Source organism: Ascaphus truei, chromosome 22 (genome assembly GCF_040206685.1).
Source record: "Ascaphus truei isolate aAscTru1 chromosome 22, aAscTru1.hap1, whole genome shotgun sequence".
Taxonomy (NCBI): domain Eukaryota; kingdom Metazoa; phylum Chordata; class Amphibia; order Anura; family Ascaphidae; genus Ascaphus; species Ascaphus truei.
Genome location: NC_134504.1, coordinates 908,632 through 928,536, shown reverse-complemented (window position 1 = coordinate 928,536; position 19,905 = coordinate 908,632). Strand labels below are relative to the sequence as shown.

At 46.2% G+C, this 19,905-nt stretch overlaps 1 protein-coding gene across 6 annotated transcripts in view; it reads left to right on the top strand.

Moving 5' to 3' along the window:
• GAS7 (growth arrest specific 7) overlaps positions 1 to 19,905 on the top strand; it is a 251,832-nt gene that overhangs the window by 166,596 nt on the left and 65,331 nt on the right. For all 6 annotated transcript variants that reach the window (XM_075579600.1, XM_075579599.1, XM_075579604.1 and 3 more), the window contains one exon: positions 5,884 to 5,937. In XM_075579600.1, coding sequence (XP_075435715.1) covers positions 5,884 to 5,937 — 54 coding nt within the window. The remainder of the gene's footprint in view (positions 1 to 5,883; positions 5,938 to 19,905) is intronic.

Here is a 19,905-nt window from a genome sequence, read left to right as displayed (position 1 = left end):
GAAATGATGTAAATAGATGTCTGATTTTGTTATTAAAAAAAAAATCATCAATATTTTCTCTGTAAAATAACAGAACTATCGGCTCAGTTTAACGCTAGGACATACAGTACTGCAGTTTGTTGCTTGGCGTGCAGACTGGCGCACCGTAGGGTACGGCTGTAGTGCGTTCCAGGCACCTATGGCACTGAAAGGGTTATGATCACAGTTCCAGGGATTACAGCGCGTGTGATTGTGCGGTAACACATTACAGCGCGTGTGATTGTGCGGTAACACATTACAGCGCGTGTGATTGTGCGGTAACCCATTACAGCGCGTGTGATTGTGCGGTAACACATTACAGCGCGTGTGATTGTGCGGTAACACATTACAGCGCGTGTGATTGTGCGGTAACACATTACAGCGCGTGTGATTGTGCGGTAACCCATTTGGCAGTACTAATGCCTGGAAATGTAATCTGTAGGGTTTGCACAGTTGTACAGATTTGTAATTTCATACATGGCAGGTTTTTAATTAGGATTGTGGGCAGCGGCTGACCAGTCCTTTCTGTAGGGGAGCAGTTATTTACAGATTATTATACAGGGAGGTTTTATTAAGCTGTAATTCTATTGGGAAGTTTTAAATGGTGTGTGAAGCTGAAAGGAGAAGCCTAGAGGGGTTTATCCCATCACCAGGCCAAAGGATGGACTTGTAGTTGGAAATACATCATCTCCCACTTTTTGTGTAACATTCACCCTTTTGTAGGATCACATACTTGCTGCTTAATACAAAATGTTTATGAAACGCAAATGACAGAAGCTGTTCTCCTCACAGACGGACACTGTCGCCGTCCCTGATTTTCTGGGATGCGCACTCATTTGGAGTCAGTCTCAGGGATTTTTAGTATAAGCGTCTCACAAAGACTATAATGGAATCTCATTAGTACAAACCTAAGTTTTCTTTTAAATGCTATTTTTTTTTTGTTTAACTACTCCAATTCTCATTTACTAGAGAGCTACTACCGTCCCTTACAGGTAATGCATAGAGCTATGAGTCCACAAGAAGACACGGACACGTTCCCGGGTGCTTTGCTTTTAAAAACATTTTATGTTTTTGATTTGTAAAAAATTACGGGAAAAAAAACAAGATGGGCAGGACATTTTTTTTCTTCAAAATTTGCAAATGCTACTTCCAGAACGGATTCCGTGGGATACCCGAGGACCGCCTGTAATAGTAATGTTCAATAAGTTACCTCGTCTCCATATAAACACACTGGAGCTGAGATAATGACTAATATATTATAGGGTTAAAATAGAATATACTTTGCAACTGTTTCAACCCAGTAAACATACCGGTTACGCTGACGCTCATTTTATGCCATGTTTCTGCCAATTGATGTCAAACTCATTTGTCCGTGGGGTTATTCAGAGTAGATGTGTGGGTGTTTACTCCTATGCCTCTTTTGTCACAACAGATAACTTTCCACAGATCTGGGATTTGAGTTTGTCCGTGAGACATTTGGGGCAAATGATTTTATAAATGAAATACTCAGGCAGTATGTCACACAGTTTCAATGACATTTAGAGCTCGTAACCAATGCAGGGCAAATTAATGTTTGCTTAAGAAATATTTCCACATTTTAATTATTTGTGTCAGTAACGTTTTATTACGACTGTGCAGTGAAGCTAGATTGTACATCCCGCTTTTCTAAAGATCTTTTCAGTATACTCATTAACATGATGGCTTTTTTTACTTCACTATTTTTGATCTCTGAATTTTAAATGATATTTTTGACTCCTAAAAATTTACTCCAAATAAATGTAACCAAAACAGAACTAATGTATGTAGCAAAACCAGAAAATACTAGAGTAACAAAGAAAATACCGCTCCCAGCCCAAGATATATCAAGGAATAATGTTTGTGCCGGATTTAGGAAAACGATACTATAACAATTATAGACCTATTATAAAAAATATTGTAGAGGAGCAACATAAAGGGATGAAGCTTCGACTAGCATTTTTCGGTAGTGGGTTGTGAGGTAAAGAGGATGTCATTTGCGAGACTGTTATATCATATGCAGATTTGACCAAAGATGTAAAGGAACTGAAAGAAAGGTAGAATGGGAAGGAGAAAGCTGTGTCGCCCCCAAAGAGTTTGGGAGCCATTAATTTGCCAGACTTCCGAAAGTAGCACATAGCATGTCGTCTTCGACATGTAGGAGATTGGATCCTGGGGCATAACTATTGTTTATCCAATGTCCTAGAGCAGTGGTCTCCAAACTTTTCAGTACGAGGGACACCGTATATTCTACACATTTTCGTGGGCCAAAGGAAAAAAATCTTTTTATAATTTTTAGATATTTATATATTTTATAAATAAATGAATAAGTTTTATTTGGATCTTTTTGGGGTAATCAGCGTGATATGATTCAGGACAAAGGAGAAATGTGACAATTACAAAGAAAGGATGCTGTGCTTACACTGGGAAATTATATATAATGAGCAAAAATATATATATTTGAAGTTGCTGTAGGCCGGATAAAATCTTGTGGGGGGCCTGATGTGTCCCCCAGACCGTAGTTTGGAGACCCCTATCTGTGAAGGGAATTTTACACATGAAATGGGGTGACATACCAGCACCCAAAAAACGCACAGTGATTGTAAGGGACACCATAATAGCTTGGAAATAAACAAGGAAAAAATGTGGGTTACCCTATGACGCATCAAGATACCCCTACAGGACAATCCAAAATTCACCCCAGGAATGGATCAAAAATCCTTTCAAACCTGTAAGGCAAAGGGGATAGATTGTCTGGATCATCTAATAGCCGGGGAAAACAAACATTTATTTCCTTCCAGGAACCAAGCACGAAAGGAGATTTACCACAAAATCACTCGCTCTCCCATTTCCTAGCGCTACATTATGGGAAAAAATACCGTACTACAAGAAATATATACTACAAACTAATGTATTCGATTATTGTTTGATCAGACACGAGAACATTATCATAATATCTCTGAGTTGTACAACCTAGTGAGAGAAGACAATTACACGCAAGTACTTCAGAACACATTCATATCCTGGCAGAAATAAGGGATATAGATGATATTCTTGTGGGACTAATAAATGTATGTAAATTTAACACCATCAGAAATTTGGGGTGAGGTTTAATTCAAAATAACGCATAGAGCATATATAGCCTTTAATAAAAATACACATCCATTAATGGGTACCATCAATCTTTGTCCCAAATGTTAAAGGCGGATTGTAAACATTGCCTATGGTCATGTATTCACAGTAAACACTTCTGGAAAAAAATTATTGAATATATATATATTTAAAAAGTGCTTCAAATGACAAAACACAAGAATTCATTGGTATTGTTATTGGCCAACATAGAACCATGGCTAGATGAGGAGGGTAACACAACCAGAGCGGGTAAAGCCTCTGAAATGGTATTAGCAGCAAGGAATCCTGCTGCCGTGGATATCTCCATCACCGCCAACATTAGAGATCGTTAAATCCTACCTATTTAAATTGATAACAATTAACAAAATAGCGGCGAGCTTCTAAAGAGAGCTCAAGACCAAAACATTATTTCAGAAACGGGGATGGCTCATAAAGTCGGACATCGAAAAAGTGTTTGTAAACACTAAATGGTGTCTAACCAGACAGCTACAGAACAAGAACAGAATACCCTAACCCTAACCCTAACCAGACAGCTACAGAACAAGAACAGAATACCCTAACCCTAACCCTAACCATAACCAGACAGCTACAGAACAAGAACAGAATACCCTAACCCTAACCCTAACCAGACAGCTACAGAACAAGAACAGAATACCCTAACCCTAACCCTAACCAGACAGCTACAGAACAAGAACAGAATACCCTAACCCTAACCCTAACCAGACAGCTACAGAACAAGAACAGAATACCCTAACCCTAACCCTAACCCTAACCAGACAGCTACAGAACAAGAACAGAATACCCTAACCCTAACCCTAACCAGACAGCTACAGAACAAGAACAGAATACCCTAACCCTAACCCTAACCCTAACCAGACAGCTACAGAACAAGAACAGAATACCCTAACCATAACCCTAACCAGACAGCTACAGAACAAGAACAGAATACCCTAACCCTAACCCTAACCCTAACCAGACAGCTACAGAACAAGAACAGAATACCCTAACCCTAACCATAACCCTAACCAGACAGCTACAGAACAAGAACAGAATACCCTAACCCTAACCATAACCAGACAGCTACAGAACAAGAACAGAATACCCTAACCCTAACCATAACCCTAACCAGACAGCTACAGAACAAGAACAGAATACCCTAACCCTAACCATAACCAGACAGCTACAGAACAAGAACTGAATACCCTAACCATAACCATAACCCTAACCAGACAGCTACAGAACAAGAACAGAATACCCTAACCCTAACCATAACCCTAACCAGACAGCTACAGAACAAGAACAGAATACCCTAACCCTAACCAGACAGCTACAGAACAAGAACAGAATACCCTAACCCTAAAAATAACCCTAACCAGACAGCTACAGAACAAGAACAGAATACCCTAACGAGACAAACATACTAGAAAACATGTACTTAAAATAACTGATATATAAAATAAATAGTGTCAGACATTGTTGTTTGGGGGGAGGGGAAGTTTGGAGTTTACACTTAAACTTAAATGTTATAAGTTAAAAGAAAAAGGGGAAATTAGAACCACAAAGAAGTTGACCATGTTTAAAAGGCTAAGTATACACAAGAAATGTGCGAGGAGTTATGTGAGTGTTGACAGAAAGACATATAGTTGGAATAATGTGGTTATAATGTGGAATATAAAATACTGATTTGTTAGGCTGCGCTTATAGTGCCGGCGACACGACGTCACGGCAAAACAAATGTATTGCCGCCGTCGCGTGCGCTTATAGTAAGCGTGAAATTTGGAAGCGCGAAATTTGGAAGACGGTCAAATTGGATTTTTCAGAGGCTGTCGCCACATGTGACAGCCTCTGAACCAATCAATGGCCAGGCTGCTTGCGATGTCGCTGCAAAGCAAAATACTGTACAACTTTCGTGGGTGTCGACGACAACGGGTGACGTCATCCGTTGCGTGGCCTCGCCGTCGCAAGCACTATAAGCGCGGCCTTAAACACGAATTGTGATCTACAAAATTTGTCAAAAAAAGCATTTAAGTTGTAACTGATGTATGTATGATGTTCCCAATAATAAATAAATTGAGTCCAAAAGTAAAATGAACAGGACTCATTTTTGGTCCACCCTTGCCTTGATATATGTACTCCCTATGTCAAAAATAATCAATAATCCCATCACTTCCCTTTGCACGTAGTGCGTAATTATACAACTACAATTAAATGCACAGCCCCCCCCCCCCCCCACATCATCACAATGCTGATTAAAAAGGCTGCCCTGAACCAGGTGATATTTATAGGTATATAATACACATTGCAGTAGGGGGTTCCTTGCCGTATGCAGAATGCTTATGAAGTACAGCTATTGTGACCCAACCTGTGCCCTTTGTGCATATTTTGCCTGAGCAGCAGCTGTGATGGTGATCACCCTTAAGACCATGAACAGATCACAAAGGGAGGTGTAGCTGCATTTTGGATGAATTCTGCTGCTAAATACAGCTGGTGTGTGCTGCCTCTCTGGGCTCGCAGTACGACAGCCTCGTGTGGCAAGAGATTCAGCAACCTCCAATACCTCAGGACACGGAGGCGAACCAGTTACAGCAAATCTTCTACCGAGCAACTGAGCTGACACCTTAACTCTTCCCGATTTAGGAATATAGATATATTTATAGATATATAAAAATGTCAGATATGGAAAGTAGCTTTGACGATGCCTCTTGCCTCTCTCCCCAGAGCCCGGGATCCCTGTCACCAACCAAAAAGCAGAACAAGGAGACGACAATCACAGTGAGTACAGTGCACACTGAATTCTGGCTCCAGCCATGGGTATGCATGTTACCATGACACTGTACCCATAACCGGGGGAGCGGTGACTCTGACTAAACGTGGAGTTGGGACACTTGCTCATTCTTATTATTTAGAGACGTTATTTCTATATACAGAGTCAACTATTTTGCTCTCGCATTTAATTCATTCAACATCCTTGTGGATGGTATGAAAGCCAGTTGGTGATGCTGGAAATAAGAGGACATCCTCATGGGGGGGTGGAAAGAAGAATAGAGGGGAGTGGGGGTGGGGGGTGCAGGGGGCTGAATTGTTCATTTCAATGTGCTGTAAACTAGCACCTTTTTTTCCTTGGCTAAGACACCGTGTCCGGGGTTACGTGGCAAAGGGAAATACATCCACAGCAAGGATTCTTGCCGATTTGTCTTAAATGGATCTCACATTTACACCACTTTATGAGAGAGGCTTTTAAACTATTCTGCTGCAAAATGAGACTGGAAAAAGCACTCAGCCATTTGACACCTCAGACCTGCTTTCCCTGCAGTCTTTACATGCTCTGGGTATTGGTATTTAAAATGTAGCATAAAGGCTAATATGATGTATTATTCCATATAACTGTTAGTATGTAAAGGCTAATATTATGTATTATTCCATGTAACTGTTAGTATGTAAAGGCTAATATGATGTATTATTCCATGTAACTGTTAGTATGTAAAGGCTAATATTATGTATTATTCCATGTAACTGTTAGTATGTAAAGGCTAATATGATGTATTATTCCATGTAACTGTTAGTATGTAAAGGCTAATATTATGTATTATTCCATGTAACTGTTAGTATGTAAAGGCTAATATTATGTATTATTCCATGTAACTGTTAGTATGTAAAGGCTAATATTATGTATTATTCCATGTAACTGTTAGTATGTAAAGGCTAATATGATGTATTATTCCATGTAACTGTTAGGATGGAGGTTACATGATTTATAGAGCCGTATGGATTTGCCTTTGCTTTCTGCGACAGAAACGTGTATTTATCGGTATTATATTCCCGTTCTTTAGAAACCCCTTGTTATGTAGTCACCATGGCAACAGAATAGATGTATTTTTGCCATATCTTACAGATGTGCGCTGCAGCGGAAGCAGATTGTACAATTGTGTGTGTGTGTGTCGTCATTACACACAGCAGCCTTTATTCTCAGATATTGTGTAGTAATGCAGGGGTTCTCAACTCCTGTCCTCCCCCCAACAGGACAGGTTTTCAGGAAATCCCTGCTTTAGCACAAGTGGTGGAGTTGAGCCACTGATTGAGCCATCTGTGCTGAAGCAGGGATATCCTGAAAACCTGACCTGTTGGGTGGTCTTGAGGACTGGATTTGAGCGCCGTGCAGTAATGTGTGATCACGCTATGTGTATAACAGTATGTGTGTAAGCGATACTCTGAATAAAGCTCCCAATAATTGGTAATGTGCCGGATTTGCGCTTCAGCATTGCGCAGAGCCAGTTACTGCAGACTCGTTTTGTCATATTTCTGCTGTATTAGCTAAAAGATAAAGATTATCCTTAATATAGATTATTGGACTTGACGTGAGAATGCACGCTAGGCGTGAAGTTTAAGTATTCGCTCACCTCCCCTATTACATGTAAATCCGTTTGAACTTCTTCCCTCGCCGGTCACATCATAGTTGTTATATAGGTGACAATAGGCAGTATATGAATGTTTAAGGATGTTAATAAGTTACTATGCTGCCCTGTAGGACTGATGAGGAGGAGTGGTATAGTGTGTAGGGGTATTGCGCGTAGCAGTATTGCATGTAGGGGTTTTCGCTGGTAGCGGTATTGCGTGCAGGGGTTTTCGCTGGTAGCGGTATTGCGTGCAGGGGTATCACGCGCAGCTGTATTGCGTGCAGGGGTATCACGCGCAGTGGTATTGCGTGCAGGGGTATCGTGCGCAGTGGTATTGCGTGCAGGGGTATCACGCGCAGCTGTATTGCGTGCAGGGGTATCACGCGCAGTGGTATTGCGTGCAGGGGTATCACGCGCAGTGGTATTGCGTGCAGCGGTATTGCGTGCAGGAGTATCGCGAATGAACTTTGCGCCAAGACTCAAGTGATGGCCAATCTAGTTCTTTGAGCATTTCGCAGTGATGTGTGTTGTTGTTGCATTGGAGAACAAAACGACAAATTGAATTGTAGAGGGTGTCAAGTTTGCTAAGGTGGGTTTGGGATGCCGAGCCATATACTATGTCTCCATAGTCAATAATTGGCATTAGCATCTGCTGCGCGATACGCTTTCTGACCAGGAGACTTAGGGAGGATTTGTTCCTGTAAAGTACCCCTAGTTTGGCATAGGTCTTGGATGTCAGGGTATCAATGTGCATCCCGAATGTTAAGTGGGAGTCAAACCATATGCCCATGTATTTAAAACTAGTAACAGGAGTTAGGGTGGTGTTAGTGTTGGTTCTGATCTGGAGCTCAGTCATTGGAAGCTTTAAAAATGTATCCTTGGTCCCAAATACCATTGTTACAGTCTTGTCAGATCCTTGGTCCCAAATACCATTGACAGTCTTGTCAGTGTTTAAAAACAGTTTGTTTTGGGAAATCCAGTTTTCGAGTCTCAAAAAGTCAGACTGAAGTATGTGTTGAAGGTCGGAGAGGCTATGGCTGTGTGCATACAGGATTGTGTCGTCTGCATACATGTGTATTAAGGCTTCCTTACAAGCTGTGGGAAGATCATTGATGAACACTGAGAAGAGTGTGTGTTTATATGGGCTCATTTGCATGTCATTTCCCAGAATCCCTTGCTGCAGTGGAAGTGCTGTGGGCTGTGTGATAATGGTGAAAGGCGGGGTTGCAGACCTGTCTAAGACATGCAAATGAGCATACAGTAATATTTCCATTTGCTATATATATATATATATCGTCCATACTCATATAGCAAAGAGATGTATACGTGGCTTTAAAATGCCAATCCTTTGCATGTAATTACCCAGAATTCCTGGCTACAGTGGAAGCACTGTATGCTAAGAAATAATAGTGAAAAGCATGGGCTTGCACACCTGCCTCAGACATCTGAACTTGCTCACAAGTGGTATTTTTATTTGCTGTACACTGTACGGTGGAGGGTTTTGTCACTTTTTCTTTACCCAGAATAACTTATAGAACGTGTGTTTGAAACAAGCGAATGTGAAAACAGAAAAAGGTTAGTTCAACTGTATCAAATGTGTGTGGGGTAACCAGCCATTTGCTAACTATGGCCCAGATGCACAAAGCTCTGTTATTGACTTAATGAGGTATTAAGTTACCTTCTGCTGGAAAGCGGTTTCATGCATCTACTTCCATCTCACATTTCCCCTCCAGCTTTGAAGCATGTCATAGTGTTTTTCTTTTTCTAAGGAACGTGCATATTTTCTGAACTTACGCGGTAAGGCAACTAGAGCTTTTAAAACATCCACCCAAATGTTGGGTCCTGGCTTGGATACAAATCCACCTTGGTCTTTAACAGATATGTGAGGAACCGCCCTAACTGTGTTCGTAAAATTTCTTGTTAAAATAAAAAAAATAATGACGTTTATTTTGCAACCTTGACTGGGCTAAAACAGCAAAAAAACGGTCCTAGGTGCTATAGGAATCTACAAAACGTCTCGAGCCCACGGGCGGGCAACGCCACTCTTCAAGGGCCACCAACGGGCCACGTTTTAAGGATATCCCTGCACGGGGGTTCAGTCCGCGATTGAGCCATCTGTGCTGAAGCAGGGCTATCCTTAAAGCCTGACCTGTTGGTGGCCCTTGAGGACTGCAGTTGCCCACGCCTGCTCAAGGCTGGGAAATTCTCACCCTGAAATAGGGCTTTTGGAGGAGGAGAGAGCGAGACCGGGACAGGGGTACTTCTGAACACACATCAGCTACCTGGAAAATCCGATCATTTGAATATATTTAGCATATTCAAATGATCTTATTTCCCAGGCACCTCAGGTGTGTTCACAGGCACCTCCCCACGTGTTGTATAGATGAGCGTTTTGGGAGGTATATGTCTACTAAATATGACTTCTCTCTCCCGTTCTGCAGATGTCCTTTTTCAGGGTCTGTAAATTTTGGTGACACGTACAAATCGCTGCAAACATTTTTCGTATGCCCAGCGCCCGATTCCGCATGGTTTGCCAAGTGCTCAGAAAATCGCACGGATTCCTAAGTCTTCTTTGCTGATACAAGTCTTTAATTAATGCAAAGTTGCGCTGTTGAGTGCTCCCCAAAATGAGAACGATAGCACAGCAGTAATAAGGTCTCCAGCATCCGTAGGAACGCTTTTCAGCACTTTGCCCCTGGCTAAGAGAGGTGTTCACAGAGACTCGGGAGGTAAAAATCACCAACAACGCTGCTCTAATTACACGCAAGCGTTAATTATATACCAGCGGAAACGAACCGTTGTTCCGATCTCCTGGTAGCTATAATCAGGACAGGCTTCTTACGCTTAGATCTCATTCTAAGGACCTTAGTAAAACAATTACAAATACTTTTCTTTCACATTTTAAACACAAGGAAGCTCTGGGATTGTAATGCGCTTAGTTACAAGTACACGGTTGGGTGATGGCAGCGATGGCAGCGATGTCAGTGATGGCAGTGATGGCAGCGATGGCAGCGATGGCAGCGATGGCAGGGATGGCAGTGATGGCAGCGATGGCAGGGATGGCAGCGATGGCAGCGATGGCAGGGATGGCAGTGATGGCAGTGATGGCAGCGATGGCAGCGATGTCAGTGATGGCAGGGATGGCAGTGATGGCAGCGATGGCAGGGATGGCAGCGATGGCAGGGATGGCAGTGATGGCAGCGATGGCAGCGATGGCAGGGATGGCAGTGATGGCAGCGATGGCAGCGATGGCAGGGATGGCAGTGATGGCAGCGATGGCAGCGATGGCAGGGATGGCAGCGATGGCAGCGATGGCAGGGATGGCAGTGATGGCAGTGATGGCCGTACAGTACTTCTTAACCTCTGTTAATCAATAGAATAGAATTATGAGACTTAAATATGTCAGAGTAGAGGGAAGGTATGTAAGAGAGGAAGAGAAGTAGGTGAGATGAAGAGGAGGGGGTGAGGGAGGAAGAGGAGGAGGGGGTAAGCGAGGAGGAGGGGGTGATTGAGCAAGAGTGGCAGGGGGGGATGACAGAGGAGAAGGAGTGCGAGGGGGTGAGACGAGAAATGAAGAGGAGGGTTTTTTGGAGTCGGTTCCCATATTCTGTTTTTCTTGCCCAGCCTTAACCTCATTACGTCTACAGCCTGAAAGTCATGTGACTTCTTTTATGTGTGTACTGCCACACGCATGCACATCTCGTGTTGTGATATATTAGGGTTGCCACATTTAAGTTTTATAATAGGGGACGCCCGATTACCAAAATCCAGTAAGCCAGTAAGAAAGGGTGACGTCATGTAAAACATTACATATATATGATCACATACAGTACAGCAGGCTTCTCTTGTCTCTCCCCATCTGCTGTGATCCCAGAGAATTTGGCATGTGCTATAGCCAGCAAATGTGAGATAAGAAACATATATAGAGACCAACTCACTGACATCGGACTAACAGCCTCAAAGGGAACCAGCGCCAGACCCGGCGGTAATGGCTCTCAGACGTGCAACTGCTCCCCATCCGAGACACGTGCGAAACCGCTCTGACCAGCAACAACCGCTCTCCACCTTGCGAGCTTCGTCACTCCCCCGTGTTACCATAGTTGGCGTATTATAAGGAAGATGGACACACAATACCCTCTTCCCCTCCCACACACACATTCTCTCCCTTTTTCTTTCTTCCCCCATTCTCTCTCCTCTCCCCCTCCATCCATTTCTCCCTCCATCCATCTCTCAGCCCCCTCTGCCGCTATCATTGTCCTCCTCCGCAGCTCTGCCACCGCTATACCCCGCCGCCTCCTCCTGCCGCTATACCCCGCCGCCTCCTCCTGCCGCTATACCCAGACGCCTCCTCCTGCCGCTATACCCAGGCGCCTCCTCCTGCCGCTATACCACGCCGCCTCCTACTGCCGCTATACCCCGCCGCCTCCTACTGCCGCTGTACCCAGGCGCCTCCTCCTGCCGCTATACCCCGCCGCCTCCTACTGCCGCTATACCCAGACGCCTCCTCCTGCCGCTAGACTGACGAACAGCGGGGAAAAGACTGACGCACAGCGGGGAAAAGACTGACGCACAGCGGGGAAAAGACTGACGCACAGCGGGGAAAAGACTGACGCACAGCGGGGAAAAGACTGACGCACAGCGGGGAAAAGACTGACGCACAGCGGGGAAAAGACTGACGCACAGCGGGGAAAAGACTGACGCACAGCGGGGAAAAGACTGATGCAAAGAGATGCAAGAATAGAATTAGGATCTTTGCTATTATTATGCTCCCAAATTGCCTCAATAAAAAAACCCATCTATCTCTCCATCTACCCAGATATTCATGTAACTAGATATTCATCCATACATGAAAACACGGAATGGATAGTTTGGCTAAAACAATTAACAATATCATAAAATGAGTCCAAAATAAATATTTCTGCACAGTGTCCGCTATGGGGTCTTAAAGAAAACGGTATTTAAGTGGATGGAAAACACATTATACTCCAGTATATGTTATTAACACAGCCAGCTACCCTGAAACTCAGGTACAATCCGGTGATTCCTGCCAGGCATGTCTTAATGATTCCGAGAGGTTTCACTCCTTTTTGCCCCAAAGACTTGAAGTTACCATTTCTTTAGAATGACATGAAAAAATCCTATATAGTGAGTTACTTATAATCGTCAGTTACAAGGCCCCTAAATATCTACCTTTGCATTGGCAAGTAATTTACTATGCAGTGATTTCTTTTCTAGCTGCGCAGCCAACAAAACATTCCTTTAATGTAATAATCTGTTTAGTAAAGTCATGAAATGAAGACGATGATTAAACATTGGACATAGTTTGGGGTTTTGGCTCGTGGACAGTACAATTTGCACAGGGAAAATCTGTGCTCACAAGAGGAAACACTTTCGCAAGAAATGGAATTTAACAAAAAGTGGCAGTTTTGACGTCTGTTTCCTTGTAGCTTTCCTCGCTTAGAAAGGCTTTCAAAACAGCTGGATAACTGAGTCACGTGGAGCCAAAAGCAGAAGTTTAGCAATTCGCCTTAATATCAGCTCGCAGCTTCTTTTCTCCCTCTGCATTAACTCTGCTTTTCTCCTTATATTTCCCAAATCAGCTGGATGAATTATTCTTTCACAGTGTTTAGTTTCAGTTCTCTGATTAGGTTATATTCTGGATTCTTAGCTGTGGCTATGAGCATATTATGTGAATATTTCAGCCGAACTAGTTCATGATATGGTACACAATGCAATATAGCATAGGATTGCCAGGCGTCCCGTATATATATACGGGATTGTCCCTTTTTTTTTTACTTCCTCGTCACGTTGTTCCTGAAACGGTCTGTCGGGACGGCCAAATGTCCCATATTTTCAGAGGATGAGGTGGGCGGCAGGAGGAGGGGACGGGTATAGACACAGGAGGAGGCGGGGTATAGATACAGGAGGAGGCGGGGTATAGCGGCAGGAGGAGGCGGCGGGGTATAGACACAGGAGGAGGCGGGGTATAGACACAGGAGGAGGCGGGGTATAGACACAGGAGGAGGCGGGGTATAGTCATAGGGGGAGGCGGGGTATAGTCATAGGGGGAGGCGGCGGGGTATAGACACAGGAGGAGGCGGGGTATAGTCATAGGGGGAGGCGGGGTATAGTCATAGGGGGAGGCGGCGGGGTATAGACACAGGAGGAGGCGGGGTATAGACACAGGAGGAGGCGGGGTATAGACATAGGAGGAGGCGGGGTATAGTCATAGGGGGAGGCGGTGGGGTATAGACACAGGAGGAGGCGGGGTATAGCGGCAGGAGGAGGCGGCGGGGTATAGACACAGGAGGAGGCGGCGGGGTATAGCGGCAGGAGGAGGCGGGGTATAGACACAGGAGGAGGCGGGGTATAGACACAGGAGGAGGTGGCGGGGTATAGCGACAGGAGGAGGCGGGGTATAGACACAGGAGGAGGTGGCAGGTATAGCGACAGGAGGAGGCGGGGTATAGACACAGGAGGAGGTGGCGGGGTATAGCGACAGGAGGAGGCGGGGTATAGACACAGGAGGAGGTGGCGGGTATAGCGACAGGAGGAGGTGGGGTATAGCGACAGGAGGAGGCGGGGTATAGCGGCAGGAGGAGGCAATGGGGTATAGCGGCAGGAGGAGGCGGCGGGGTATAGCGGCGGGGTATAGCGGCAGGAGGAGGCGGCGGGGTATAGACACAGGAGGCGGTGGCGGGTATAGCGGCGGGTATAGCGGCAGGAGGAGGCGGCGGGTATAGACACAGGAGGCGGCGGCGGGTATAGCGGCAGGAGGAGGCGGCGGGTATAGCGGCAGGAGGAGGCGGCGGGTATAGACACAGGAGGCGGCGGCGGGGTATAGACACAGGAGGCGGCGGCGGGGTAAAGCGGCAGGAGGAGGCGGCGGGTATAGACACAGGAGGCGGCGGCGGGGTAAAGCGGCAGGAGGAGGCGGCGGGTATAGACACAGGAGGCGGCGGCGGGGTAAAGCGGCAGGAGGAGGCGGCGGGTATAGACACAGGAGGAGGCGGCGGGGTATCGCGGCAGGAGGCGGGGGCGGGGTATAGCGGTGGGAGGAGGCGGCGGTGGGGTATAGACACAGGAGGCGGCGGCGGGTATAGCGGCAGGAGGAGGCGGCGGGTATAGACACAGGAGGCGGCGGCGGGTATAGCGGCAGGAGGAGGCGGCGGGTATAGACACAGGAGGCAGCGGCGGGTATAGCGGCAGGAGGAGGCGGCGGGTATAGACACAGGAGGAGGCGGCGGGTATAGACACAGGAGGAGGCGGCGGATATAGCGGTGGGAGGAGGCGGCGGCGGGGTATAGACACAGGAGGCGGCGGCGGGGTATAGACACAGGAGGAGGCGGCGGGTATAGACACAGGAGGCGGCGGCGGGTATAGCGGCAGGAGAAGGCGGCGGGTATAGACACAGGAGACGGCGGCGGGTATAGCGGCAGGAGGAGGCGGCGGGTATAGACACAGGAGGCGGCGGCGGGTATAGACACAGGAGGCGGCGGCGGGTATAGACACAGGAGGCGGCGGCGGGTATAGCGGCAGGAGGAGGCGGCGGGTATAGACACAGGAGGCGGCGGCGGGTATAGACACAGGAGGCGGCGGCGGGTATAGACACAGGAGGAGGCGGCGGGTATAGACACAGGAGGCGGCGGCGGGTATAGACACAGGAGGCGGCGGCGGGTATAGACACAGGAGGCGGCGGCGGGTATAGACACAGGAGGCGGCGGCGGGTATAGACACAGGAGGCGGCGGCGGGTATAGACACAGGAGGAGGCGGCGGGTATAGACACAGGAGGCGGCGGCGGGTATAGACACAGGAGGAGGCGGCGGGGTATAGACACAGGAGGTGGCGGCGGGTATAGCGGCAGGAGGAGGCGGCGGGTATAGACACAGGAGGCGGCGGCGGGGTATAGACACAGGAGGCGGCGGCGGGGTATAGACACAGGAGGAGGCGGGGTATAGCGACAGGAGGAGGCGGCGGGTATAGACACAGGAGGCGGCGGCAGGGTATAGACACAGGAGGCGGCGGTGGGTATAGCGGCAGGAGGAGGCGGCGGGTATAGACACAGGAGGAGGCGGCGGGTATAGCGGCAGGAGGCGGCGGCGGGGTAGTATAGCGGCAGGAGGCGGCGGCGGGGTAGTATAGCGGCAGGAGGCGGGGGCGGGGTATCGCGGCAGGAGGCGGCGGCGGGGTAGTATAGCGGCAGGAGGCGGAGGCGGGGTATAGACACAAGAGGAGGAGGCGGCGGGTATCGCGGCAGGAGGCGGCGGCGGGTATAGCGGCAGGAGGCGGCGGCGGGTATAGCGGCAGGAGGCGGGGTATTTTATCTAACAAGCGCTACTCCATAAGACATCTTCTGGCAGTATCCAGTGAATGGGCCATGTTTACTAAACATGTTTCTCCATAACACCTTCCAGCATTCAAGCCTATTCACACTTGAATGGGGTTTAAGGGGCCATATTTTCTGAGTTGAGCATACAGACGATACAATGCTAAATATCCGGAGGTGCATCGCGGCCCCTCCCCGAGGGGGATTCCAAGTCGGGGACGAGCAGTCTAAAATCCCCAAATAAATCTACATTTATTGCAGTAACATAGTTACGTTCCCCAGTGCGGGACCGTGATCAGGGATTCGTATACGCATGGGAACGAAACGGTTACTACCATAAATCTGTATCTGTCTCTGGAGCTTTGGGTGCCTGCTGCCCTTCTCACCATGCTGGCTGCTGGAAGGAGCCTTATAGAGCAGCACAGCTGGGTACATATAGTGCTCTAGGTTTACATTTTCTCATCAGCGACAAGTCAGATGGAGTGTGAGTGTTGGTGCAGAAATGGAACTGAATTTGAGAGCGGATTATTGAATCTTACAGTCCTAGTGGGGCAGAGAACAGCGGTTGGAAGGGATTGGAGAGGGTTGCCGCACAATGTTTCAATGGCGCAGCCTGGATCTTTGTTGAGAACGTCACACATTTGATTAGTGTCCCCTAAGTGACACCAGTATAATATATGTTTTTATATAGCGTTCATGGGAAGCATCTACTCCTGGGGTCAACTCCAGTGCTCAAGGACAACCAACAGGTCAGGTTTTCAGGATGAAGGGAGGATGAAATGAGAAGATTTTTTGGAACCACGTGGAGAAGAGATATTTCTCCTATATTTCAGATATAATCAGTTTTCAATGGAGTCTCAGTGATAAAAAACAAACCCAGCACATTTCCATTTAAATGCAATGGATGGAAATAGCAACGGCGGTGTTCTTATTTCTGTACTCTCCCTCTGAGCCTTTTACAAACCAATGCATTGCTGGTCCTTCTAGCAATGAAAGGGTTAATATCATGCTTGTATCCCCCCTCCCCCCCTAGCTATTTCTGTTTAGAAGTATTTCAGTTCCAAGGAAATGCCTCAAATCACTTCTTACTGCGTTACCATGGCAACTGCCAATGTATTCTCTCCATCAAGGGGTAACAGTGTTTCAAATAGTCCATCATTACAGTCTACCTTTCATAGGATTTGTACAAGGCGCGGGGGGCGGTCATTCCAAGGATCCGTAGCAAATGTTCTGCAAAACAGCCCAGGTTTTCTCTCAGTAAAACATACCATGCCCAGAAGCGCCAGTCTAGTTTCATGGCATTATGGGACATGGATGGTGGGGGGAGGGAGAGACTTGCGCACTTTTTGGGCTCCTAGCTGGCCTCGTTGGCTTTGCTAGGATCCCAACCAGTGCCTACAAACTGGGACCTTTTTCTCCTCTTGTTTGCCGGGTCCCAAACACGCTACGATTCGGCCCACACTCAAGGTCACCTCTGGGCTTTCCTATCAGCCATAGAATTGTAGGACGCCACTTGAAATGCGCCACAGGCAGAGAACGCTCATTGAAAGGATTTAATATATCCATTTCTTTTAAAGATTTCAAGTTGACTTAACTTGAGAGAAGACGATATCAGTAGAAACTGGTATTTTCTGTATTTTTAGAGCTGGTATTTTTTGTTCTATAACTGTATGAAGGTGCTTGGTCCACGTTTCAGGGACTTGTTGGGATGTGGTTACACTGTAGGAGCAGTTTGTGGAAGAGTTGGTTAGAATGATCACAGCGTGGCCAGGCGCCACTCCTTCTCCTTTACGTTGGGTAAATTCGCCAGGTTGGAGGTTAGGGTTGGATCAGCATGAGATGTAAGAAAGCTTTGGAATAAAACCTTTGGTACATACATTTCCCGTCAGAGAAAATGATCACTCTGCATCATGGAGAAAGCTGGGGCTGGGGAAATGTGAGGGCGTTCTCCTTTACCGAAAGGGTGGGGGATTTGGGGAATTGCAGAGGTGCTACAGGCTTACAGTGAGGGATTTAAAAAAATGCTTATGATAGACATACTGTCTGAGAAATGTGAATGTGCTCACAAAGTGGTATTTTTATTTGCTGTACACTGTACAGTGGAGGATTTCTGTCACTTGTTTACCCATCATAACTTATATAGAATAAAAATAGAAGTCCCCCCGCTGCCAGGGATTGAACCGAGGTCCCTCTCTTTCGCAGCCTGGAGTTCTGCCAGCCCGCCACTGTTACTATCGTACTACTGTATTTTATTTATTTATTTTATTTATAAAATATTTTACCAGGAAGTAATACATTGAGAGTTACCTCTCGTTTTCAAGTATGTCCTGGGCACAGAGTAAAACAAATAATACATGGTTACAAGTACAGTTACATAATGAGCAGGGTATACATTATATACAAGACATTGCGTGCACAGTTACAGATAATATATATTATGGGCGTATGAAACAGTTACAGACCAGATTAAAATGTGAGACAGCCTTAGATTTGAAAGAACTTAAACTGGTGTTGGATGTGAGAGTCTCTGGTAGGTTGTTCCAGTTTTGGGGTGCACGGTAGGAGAAGGAGGAACGTCCGGATACTTTGTTGAGCCTTGGGACCATGAACAGTCTTTTGGAGTCAGATCTCAGGTGATAGGTGCTGCATGTGGTAGGGGTGAGGAGCTTGTTCAGGTAGCTGGGTAGCTTGCCCATGAAGAATTTAAAGACAAGACAGGAAAGGTGAACTTTGCGCCTAGACTCTAGTGATGACCAATCTAGTTCTTTAAGCATTTCGCAGTGATGTGTGTTGTAGTTGCATTGGAGCACAAAACGACAAATTGAATTGTAGAGGGTGTCAAGTTTGCTAAGGTGGGGTTTGGGGAGCCGAGCCATATACCATGTCTCCATAGTCGATAATTGGCATTAGCATCTGCTGTGCGATACGCTTTCTGACCAGGAGACTTAGGGAGGATTTGTTCCTGTAAAGTACCCCTAGTTTGGCATAGGTCTTGGTTGTTAGGGTATCAATGTGTATCCCGAATGTTAAGTGGGAGTCAAACCATATGCCCAGGTATTTAAAACTAGTGACAGGGGTTAGGGTGGTGTTAGTGTTGGTTCTAATCAGGAGCCCAGTCACTGGAAGCTTTAAAAATTTAGTCTTGGTCCCAAATACCATTGTAATAGCAATTACTTGTTTTTAATCAAACTCTATTATCACAAGTTGCTGTCCACAGTTACAAATATAGTCAATCGAATAATCTTTTCTATATACTACTATATACATATATATGTCACCTGTTGTTTAAGACATATATTAAATTAATTAATTAACATCTATTGTTAGCATAGCTATATGTGGATCGCAAGATGAATTTACTTTGTTTTTAATCCTTTCTATTTCTACTGCGCATGACACTGATGCCTCTGTATGCCGCGCGAGCGTCCTCCAGCCAGGGTCTCAGTTTCCCATCATGCTGTTCGCAGCATACTGGCAGTTCATTGGCTGGGTGACATCACGTCCGGTCTACATCCGGTATATCAGAGCTCACCAGACACGGGTATGTTACTCTTTGAAAAAGCCCAATTGCTGGGTGAAACGCGTTAGAGGTGCAGGGATATGTCTCACCTCCTCTTTTTAACCATTTCTCAATAAAGGTTTTTGTATGCAGCACAGTCCAGCCTCAGAAACTTTCTTCCTGCATCGTGATGCCCGCTGATCTGCCTCTCCCTGTCGGTATAGGTTCCTGTTCTAGTGTTTAAAAACAGTTTGTTATGGGAAATCCAGTTTTCGAGTCTCAAAAAGTCAGACTGAAGTATGTGTTGAAGGTCAGAGAGGCTATGGCTGTGTGCATATAGGATTGTGTCGTCTGCATACATGTGTATTGAGGCTTCTTACAAGCTGTGGGAAGATCAATAATGAACACTGAGAAGAGTAGGGGCCCCAGAACAGAGCCTTGCGGGACACCACAGGTGATATCCAGGGGGTTGGAGTTAGAGCCTGAGATGGTCACATGTTGGGATCTTCCTGATAGGTAG